General features: G+C 32.6%; 2 protein-coding genes across 3 annotated transcripts in view; one reads left to right on the top strand and one right to left on the bottom strand.

The window, feature by feature from the left end:
• LOC125845330 (uncharacterized) overlaps window positions 1-2,605 on the top strand; it is a 3,963-nt gene extending 1,358 nt beyond the window's left edge. The window contains exons 3-6 of one of the 2 annotated variants that reach the window (XM_049524816.1): window positions 248-453; window positions 548-749; window positions 1,494-1,970; window positions 2,056-2,566. In XM_049524816.1, coding sequence (XP_049380773.1) covers window positions 248-453; window positions 548-749; window positions 1,494-1,970; window positions 2,056-2,502 — 1,332 coding nt within the window. In that variant the 3' untranslated portion in view covers window positions 2,503-2,566. Of the gene's footprint in view, window positions 1-247; window positions 454-547; window positions 750-1,493; window positions 1,971-2,055 lie in introns of both variants that reach the window. The other variant, XM_049524817.1, reaches the window with a different exon arrangement.
• Window positions 2,606-3,654: 1,049 nt separating this feature from the next.
• LOC125845333 (uncharacterized) lies at window positions 3,655-6,165 on the bottom strand. The gene is made up of 5 exons (XM_049524818.1): window positions 5,853-6,165; window positions 5,235-5,745; window positions 4,963-5,164; window positions 4,381-4,860; window positions 3,655-4,175 (listed from the first exon to the last, which is right to left on the bottom strand). Exons 1-5 carry the CDS (start codon window positions 6,163-6,165, stop codon window positions 3,786-3,788), a joined length of 1,896 nt encoding a protein of 631 aa, XP_049380775.1. The 3' UTR covers window positions 3,655-3,785.
• Window positions 6,166-9,661: the final 3,496 nt, after the last annotated feature.

Here is a 9,661-nt window from a genome sequence, read left to right as displayed (position 1 = left end):
AGCAGCTGCTTATGTGAAGAAATGCTTAGGTGGAGGAGAAGAAGATGCCATTATGTTTTGTGGTTCTGGTTCTACTGCTGCTATTAAAAGGCTACAAGAAGTTATGGGGATTTCAGTCTCTTCTATACTAAGAGAAAAAGTACTCGCAAAATGCTTTCGTAACGAAACCAAAGAGAGATGGGTTGTTTTTGTTGGACCTTATGAACATCACTCCAACATTCTTTCATGGAGACAGAGTTTAGCTGAGGTTGTGGAGATTGGATTGGACGAAAACGGGCTAGTAGACATGGAAGCCTTGAGGGATCAGCTTGAGTTCTATAAGTCTACGAATAGACCATTGTTGGGTTCATTCTCAGCTTGTAGTAATGTTACTGGGACTTATTCTGATACGAGAGCCATCGCTCGTCTACTTCATAAAAATGGAGCTTTTGCTTGCTTTGACTTCGCAGCAAGGTATGCCTATAATTGAGTTTAACTTCTATATACTGACAGTCTGTCTGACAGTACTTATAAGAGAACTAATTTTTCACATGTTGTGATGTTGTAGCGCTCCATACGCGAAAATAGAGATGAGATCAGGAGAGATAGATGGATATGATGCTGTTTTTATTAGTCCTCATAAGTTTCTTGGAGGTCCAGGCACACCTGGAATTCTTCTAATCAACAAAGCACTCTATAGATTGGGGACTTCACCTCCATCTACTTGTGGTGGTGGTACTGTTGATTTTGTCAACCCCTACAATGAAAAGGTAAGAATTTTAAATTTAAATTTTAGATATTTGGTATAGTTTAACCTTATTATATGATGAAAGTTTTTGTGTTGTCCTTTTCATTCTTATTGATCTTGATGTCCTTTTCACCTTATTTTATTTGTGTCAATTGTGAAATATTGTAGTTTGCACAATTAGTACAAAGAGTATGATGGATGAATTTGACTGTCATTTATTGGGGTTCTTGTCATTTTCCTTCTTAAAAAACAAAAACATATTTGGGATAGTTGATAAGCAGACTAAATAAGTCAAACAAAGAATTTCAGACAGGCAAAATTCTTGTACTTGAATAAAGTAATTTTTTTTTATTTGACTTTTAGATTTAGTGGGCACCATGGTATGACATTCCAACAACCAACTGTAAATTGAATTATAAGTGCATGCTCTCTTCTTCCATTACCAGTCTAGTTATTTAAAGGATAAATACATCATACAACAACATACACAGTGTAGTCCCACAAATGGACCCTGAGAAGAGTATGATATACGAGACCTTACCCTTATCTTTGCAAAACAGAGATGTTGTTTCCAATAGACTATCGAAAGGATAAATACATCATATTTAAATAAATATTGGAGAAGAAATTAAGCTGTAGTAGAGAAATTCAACTGTTTATGTAAAGTTTCTATCCTTGTGTGTTCAATTTTTTTTAATCTTCTGCTTTGCTGTCATGATAATTCTGAAGCTAAAAAAGACTCTTTGATATACAATACAATTACCAGGACACACTCTATGTGGAGAATATTGAAGAAAGGGAAGATGCAGGAACACCACCAATCATTCAGAAAGTGAGAACAGCACTTGCATTTTGGGTGAAAGAGTTCATAAGTCATAAAGTTATTGAAAGAATGGAACACACCTACATTGAACTTGCACTACAAAGGCTTCTCCCAAATCCTAACATATGGATTTTAGGAAATGTAACAGCCAAGAGACAAGCTGTGCTTTCTTTTCTCATTTATACTACAACTTACTCTTCATCAAGTGATGGCAATGGTGGAGACAATGAGCTTTACTTATGGAGAGAGACAGGGAACAAGAAAGATAAACCTCTTCATGGCCCTTTTGTGGCTAAGCTTCTTAATGACCTCTTTGGTATTCAAGCTAGAGGAGGGTGTGCTTGTGCAGGACCCTATGGACATACCTTGCTTAAGGTTGATGAACCTCATTCTCTTGCCTTCAAAGATGCAATTGAAATGGTGAGTTTCAATAAATAAAGGATTTACCTTTATGTAGTATATAATTATCTTTTAGGTGATCTGATAGTTGTTTTTGACATGATAGGGTTATACTGGAGTGAAGCCCGGATGGACAAGGATAAGCTTTCCCTACTACATGTCCAAGGAAGAATTTGAGTTCATTCTAGCAGCATTAGAATTCATATCCATTTATGGACAAAGGTTCCTTCCTTTGTACAATTTCAATTGGAAGAGTGGTGCTTGGACTTTCAAGAAGAAAGCTTTGAAGGAGGCTCTTATGGGAGGAAGGGATCATAATTGCAACTTTTGTGGCTCACCAATGATGAAGGAGTTGAACTTAGGTGGTGGTAATACTTGCCATGATAACACAAAAGAAGGATCATGCACCAATACTAACAAACAAGGCATTATTTATAAGTATGTAAAGTATCTTGAGACAGCCAAGCGCATTGCTAGCCTCCTTCCTAAGTTCCCACATCAAAGGCCAATACCTGAAGAACTAGACACTAATCTTGTGTCCTTTAGAGTTTGATAAAAATATGTATATGGAAATAAACTTTGTCCAATGTCTTGTTGGGCAAATTCGATCGTTTGATATGTAATAACTTAAAAGTAGTATTCCCCTTGTTTTGTTTTACTTGTTCAGTATGTATTTGTATTTTCTTTAAGATAAACATTAACTAAGTATTTTTTGATTTCTCATTTGTTGTTGATCGATACGTGTTTTACTCTCTCATTTCTCATTTGTTGTTGATCAAGAAGGATACTACGTATTACGTAACAGTCTAATTAACAGACTGTTTGGCTACACTAGCTTCAGAAACTTGACAATTCGACAATTTTCAGCAACTCCCTAGACATGTTAAGGGACCATATCAACTTGATAAATTGCACTGACTTAATAAACAGACGGGTCAAAATTGGCTGGATCCTGTTTTCATGGTGCTATATAATGAAGTAATCGATTATTAGGTTCTATTCTTGCTTGAAGGACTTTACTTGGGAGTCAATCAGCTCGAAGGGGAAATTTCATTGTTCATAACAAATGCTTCCAAACTTGAGAAGTTTAAGGAGTGTATGCTAAATATTGTTACTCCGATGGTTACTTCATTCTTTCTGATATTCTTGTTTGTCTCAACTTGGATAATGAAACAAAAGAAGAAAGGATAGTTTGAAGACGTTGAAAAGGTTCCAGAGATCAGGACATATCAATTGATTTCTTATCATGAGATACAACGAGCAACAAATTTAACGGATCAAATTTAATTGGCATGGGAAGTTCTAGCTCTATGTACAAAGGTTTTGGATGAAATGAGCAAGTATGCAAAAGGTTTGATCACCGAATGCAACATAGCCAGTTGAAACAATATCAAGTTGTATTTTTTTTGATAACCATGTTGTCCTGATTAGTTTTCACGCAACTCAACTAATTCCGCGGGATATCTGTCACCTCTCATGGAGTGCTGTCCAGTTATTGACTTTTAACATAATGTTCATTTTTTGACTATCAAGGAGAAAAACCTCTGCCTTAAGAAAAAGTGTATAACCCAAGGCTACGAACAAAATTTGATTTGATTGAAGACCAAATATAGTCTGTTGATCTGTAACACATTGTTAAAGCTGTGATAAACCAATATATAACTCATATGATGAGATGTTGAGAACCAGTATATTGAGTTTCCTTTACAAGTATATCATGTTCAATATTGTTTTTCTTCTACTTTTAGTTTATTACATGTCAACTTTGAATTTACCAACCAGGCATTGGCCAAGTGTATGATCATATTGATAAGGATCAGAGCAAGCTAATGCTCTTCAGACTCTAAAGGGTACAAGATTGGGGTCTATTTCTTCAGGTATCGGTCGTTGAGGTGGGAACTTGGGAAGGAGATTAGCGATACGCTTGGCTGTCTCAATGTACTTTACATACTTGTAAACAAGACCTCCACCATGGTTGTTTTCTTTAGTGTTATGGCAACTTATATTCAATATGTTCGTCATTTGTGAACAGCAAAAGTTGCAATTGAAAGCTTTTTTCTTGAAAATCCACGCGCCACTCCTCCAATTGAAATGATACAAAGGGAGGAACCTTTGTCCATAAATGGATATGAATTCTATTGCTGCTAGAATGAACACAAATTCTTCCTTGGACATGTAATAGGGGAAGCTGACCCTTGTCCATCCCGGCTTAACTCCACTATAACCCTGTCAATTCAAAGATAACTTATGTAAAATGATGTAACAGTACCATTTCTTGAGGAACATTGTGAACAGGACAAGTTCTTGAGGGAGCTGTTTTATGATCAGTTTAGCATAAACTTGTTAGCGAAATATTTGCACCCGAAAGACATTTTACCATATATGGCACATCAAGAAATGGAATGTCAAAAGCTTAGTGAATCAAACTCACCATTTGAATTGCATCTCTAAAAGCAAGAGAATGAGGTTCATCAACATTGAGCAAACTATGTCCATAGGGTCCTGCACAAGCACATCCACCTCTAGCCTGAATACCAAACAGGTCATTAAGCAGCTTAGCGACAAAAGGACCATGAAGAGGTTTATCTCTTCTGTATTTTCCTGTTTCTTCCCATAAGTAAAACGCGCTTTCCTCACCATTGCTATCATTTGATGAAGAGTAAGTTGTGGTATATATGAGAAAAGAAAGCACAGCTTGTCTCTTGGCTGTTACATTTCCTAAAATCCATATGTTAGGATTTGGGAGAAGCCTTTGTAGTGCAAGTTCAATGTAGGTGTGTTCCATTCTTTCAATTACTTTGTGACTTATGAACTCTTTCACCCAAAATGCAAGTGCTGTTCTCACTTTCTGAATGATTGGTGGTGTTCCTGCATCCTCCCTTTCTTCAATATTCTCCACATAAAGTGTGTCCTGTTAATTTTATTGTATATCAAGATTCTTTTAGCTTCAGAATTATCATGAGAGCTAAACAAAAGATGAAGAGTCCGCACAACTTAATTAGTATATACATACCTTTTCATTGTAGGGGTTGACAAAATCAACAGTACCACCTCCACAAGTAGATGGAGGTGAAGTCCCCAATCTATAGAGTGCTTTGTTGATTAGAAGAATTCCAGGTGTGCCTGGACCTCCAAGAAACTTATGAGGACTAATAAAAACAGCATCATATCCATCTATCTCTCCTGATCGCATCTCTATTTTCGCGTATGGAGCACTATAACATAACACCCAAAATTAGTCATCTTTTCGTGACATGACATAATATAACAATTCTTATAGCATACCTTGCTGCAAAGTCAAAGCAAGCAAAGGCTCCGTTTTTGTGAAGTAGACGAGCGATGGCTCTTGTATCAGAATAAGTCCCAGTAACATTACTACAAGCTGAAAATGAACCTAACAATGGTCTATTCGTAGACTTATAGAACTCAAGCTGATCCCTCAAGGCTTCCATGTCTACTAGCCCTTTTTCGTCCAATCCAATCTCCACAACTTCAGCTAAACTCTGTCTCCATGAAAGAATGTTAGAGTGATGTTCATAAGGTCCAACAAACACAACCCATCTCTCTTTAGTTTTGTTACGAAAGCATCTTGTGAGTACTTTTTCTCTTAGTATAGAAGAGACTGAAATCCCCATAACTTCTTGTAGCCTTTTAATAGCAGCAGTAGAACCAGAACCACAAAAAATAATTACATCTTCTTCTCCTCCACCTAAGCATTTCTTCACATAAGCTGCTGCTTCATGCACTATTTTTGTTGTTTGATATCCCACATAACTATCACTAGTATGACTATTACCTGCACAAAATAATACAATAGTCGTTATTATTATCTTTTCCCTCTGGTTAAGGATGAAGCAGTACTATGTAGTTACTACTATAAAATTAAGGTAAACGAACATATACCATAGAAAGGAAGGACATTATTAATGATATAGTTTTCGATATAATGAAGACATCTTCCAGATGCAGTATGATCAGCATAAGTCATCCTACGTCTTCCAAATGGCGTCTCGAAATCAACATTTGCACCAATAACCTGAGAACGTAACCATGAAAGTTTCTTTTCAGGAGAATCACTCTTAGAAATACCATTTTCTCTTGAATGAAATGAATTATCAACTCTTATACCAAAGTGATCTTCATGTGAAGTAGTTTTAAGATTATTGTACTTCTTCATGTTTTGGTCTCTTCTGTTTATGTGTTGCTCAAATTCCATTTTACAAAACTTATAACAATTTTATTTGTGTTTGAGATGATGGTGAAACGTGCTGGTATTTATTTCAAAGAAGAATTAAAACAGAGTTGAATTTTTTTGGTATAAAAAATTAGAGGAATAGTGACTATAATTGAGTTTTTTAATTTCTAACTTGAATGATATCTACGTGGTCCTACTTAGATCCATCAATTAATTTATTTTATATTTATCATTGATGAGCAAAGTGATGACCAAGAAATAAATTTTCTTTATGAAGTTGTCTATGATCTCCTTTTGATGGTTTTGTTCCCTTTGTTTGCCTATGAGACTATATATATTGGCATCGAAACCATGAGTTTTGTTATGGTGAGGCATAGGTGATGGGCGAGGGATAGTTAAGGTCGGTGTCATGGTTTAACATGACGCTTGCTTGAGAAATTTAGTTAAAAAATAAAATTATTGTAGGTTCTAGCACGATAATAAATATTTGATCTTAACAAGTGTTTGGTATTACGGCCCATACTAACATGTTGATGAGGCAGGTGTGTGGCTATATCCTACATTTGGATGGTTAGGCGGTTCTGAATCAGAACGTATCACTTGCTTTAAGGTTTGATTAAGAAATAAAGCTATTTCTATGATGTTAGCTAGGGTGGGCATGATATGGTATTGAAAAGTTAGGTTCAGTAATTTCAATTTTTAAAAATACTATTCTATTACCATACCAAAGGTTTGATATTTTAAAGTTTCGATTTTGCGATACGGTAAATCGGTTATCATAGTTTGGTCAACTTCAACTTATATATATTTGTATAATACAGAATTATGATTTTGTTTTTTCAAGAAATGTCTCAATTATATCACAATATTAATACCTTACACACGTAAGAATATTCAAAAATAAAGTACAAATAGTTCTCTTAATTATAAGCAATGACCCAAATAGAACTTTTAAATCAAAGATAGATTAGTCAAAATTTCAACATTTAAATTATTAGTTACTATATAAAGCTGCTGGCGCCTTTCGGTTTGTTTTATTCAGGGGGTTTAAAAGTTTAATTAGCTTAATTATTTTACATGCTTCATAAAGGAATTTCTATTATTTTGCACCCATCGATTTATCCAAAACAATAGGAACAAATATTTTCCATTATTCATGCATCTACTTTTATTCCTTTAAAACTCAAAAGTTTGCTTGGTCATGGTAAGAGTTAATATTAAAATAAAATTCAAAACTTTTGAAAATTATTCTTGAAATAAGAAGCATTGTTTGGTGTTTTATTCTAAATTTTGTGAGTATAAGCATATCAAAGCACAAGTTTTATTTAAAAGAGAAGTTTACATGTCTCGCATAAGAAAAGTTAATTTCTCAAACGACACTCAACTAATAGTTTATGTTTCAAAAAATTACTTCACTTTATCTTGTAACACAAAAATCATTCATAGTCATTTAACTTTATTTTGAAATCAAAAGTCACTTAGCTATTTTCATTTCACATCAATGATGGTTAAACAATAAACTACTTCAATAATATAGTATTCTTTTCACATTATTAGTGTACATAACTTTAACCCAAAATATTTTGTTAGTCTAATTTCTTAAATCTTTCTTTTTGTGGTAACCCCCTTTTTTTAAAAATTTAATTCTATTGTTTTTTGTATACGTAACATTAAATTTAATTTATTAAATCTTCCTTTCTACGGTAACCATTTCTTCTATTTAATTCGATTGTTATTTGTGTACATAACATTAAAGTCTAATTTCTTAAATCTTCCTTTCTATGGCAACCCCTTTTTGCTTTTTAATGAGAATGTTATTTGTGTATATAACATTATAATCTAATTTCTTAAATCTTCCATTCTGTAGTAACCNCCCCCCCCACCCGCTCCTTTTTTTTTTTAAAAAAAATCGAATGTTATTTTTGTACATAACATTATGAGCTACACAATCTTTTTTTTATTAGAAAGGACTCTATTACACTGGGAAGTGTTAGGGTTTTGCCCTGATTTTCTTACCATAATTTAAGATTTATTTTTTCTTAAAGAAAAGATAAAACATTACCATAAATGTTTTTACTTTTCTTGAAAGGAAAATACAATATTCTTTCATATTTGGTTTATTCTCTCCTTTTAGGACTCTTTTTCTACTAAGAAAAGGTTTCAGGACTCTATAAATATAGGTTTGTTTCTTCTAACAAAAACAACAATAACATCCACAATGTAGTAATTTAAAAGTTTTGTTTATGGGGAGATTTTCTCTCCACAATTTTTATGTTTTTAATTAGTTTTTAATTATGTAGGTCAATTGGTCATATCAAATAATAATATTATGACTTTTAATATAGTTTTATGTGTCGTTTAATTTATCGTCTTATGATTTGCAATTGAATGCTTCCGCATAACGTCATATTCCTTTCATAACTCAACAGGAAGTAGGGATGAAAGAGACTAATAATAATAAACAAATAAATAAATAATAAAAATATTAAAATGTATTAAAATTATTTTCTTTAATATAAAAAAATGATCACGAAGCAAGATATGGTAGGTGCCTGCTACTTTTACTTGTTACGATGATCTATGTCTCTTACATTTATTTTCACCATGTGTATGGAACTACTTTGCTGAACAATTCATAATGAATTTTCTGATTAGAATTTGATACACCACAAAAAAAAAATCTAGAAAAAGACAACTCATATATACTATTTATTTATTTTAATAATAGCTAGACCCAATAATTCAAAAAACTGCCAAACTATTATTAATACTCTCTCTATTTCATATTAATTGAATTTTTGAGACATTTTTATTTTTCAAATTAACTTAATTGTTGAGTTTTCAAGACTACTTTTAGAGTGTTCTTCCAATTTTACCCTTCATTTGGATTTTCAATGTGATGACTTCAATAAATTTGACAATAATTAATAAGGGTAAAAATGGAAAACTATATTCAATTTATATCTTAATTTACTTTTTTTAAAGGGTGTGAAATACCTCAAAAATTCAATTAATATGGAAGGTAGGGAGTACCTTACAAAATCAAACTTATATATTTAGGTTAACCCCTTTTTTTCAGAGGAAAAATATTTTGAACTAAGCGTGCACAACAAGATCAAATATTTCTTGTCAAAGGAGGATTGTAATACGTTGTTTTTATAATATATCGTATTGTTATAGTGTATGTGTTGTATTAAATCGTATTGTTTTAATGAATATATATAATGTTTGTATATATAGATTGTATCTTTTTTAATTGTTACATAATGTCATACATCAACAATTTGTAAAATATATTTATGAGAAAAATAGGATATGAAGTAGAACTATTATAAGAAAAAAATATGAGGATAAGGTAATGAAGCAATTACATCAAATTATTTGTTTATATAAAGTGAGATTATTTGTCGTTACATAACGATGGATTTAATATATGGATACAATAAAATTTAAATAACAATCAAAACAAAAAACTAACGTATGATACAATATAATAAGTAATAACTAGAGGTGTCAA

This window comes from Solanum stenotomum, chromosome 11 (assembly GCF_019186545.1).
Source record: "Solanum stenotomum isolate F172 chromosome 11, ASM1918654v1, whole genome shotgun sequence".
Classification (NCBI taxonomy): domain Eukaryota; kingdom Viridiplantae; phylum Streptophyta; class Magnoliopsida; order Solanales; family Solanaceae; genus Solanum; species Solanum stenotomum.
The sequence above is the reverse complement of the archived record's forward strand: the minus strand, read 5'-3'. Positions and strand labels throughout refer to the sequence as shown.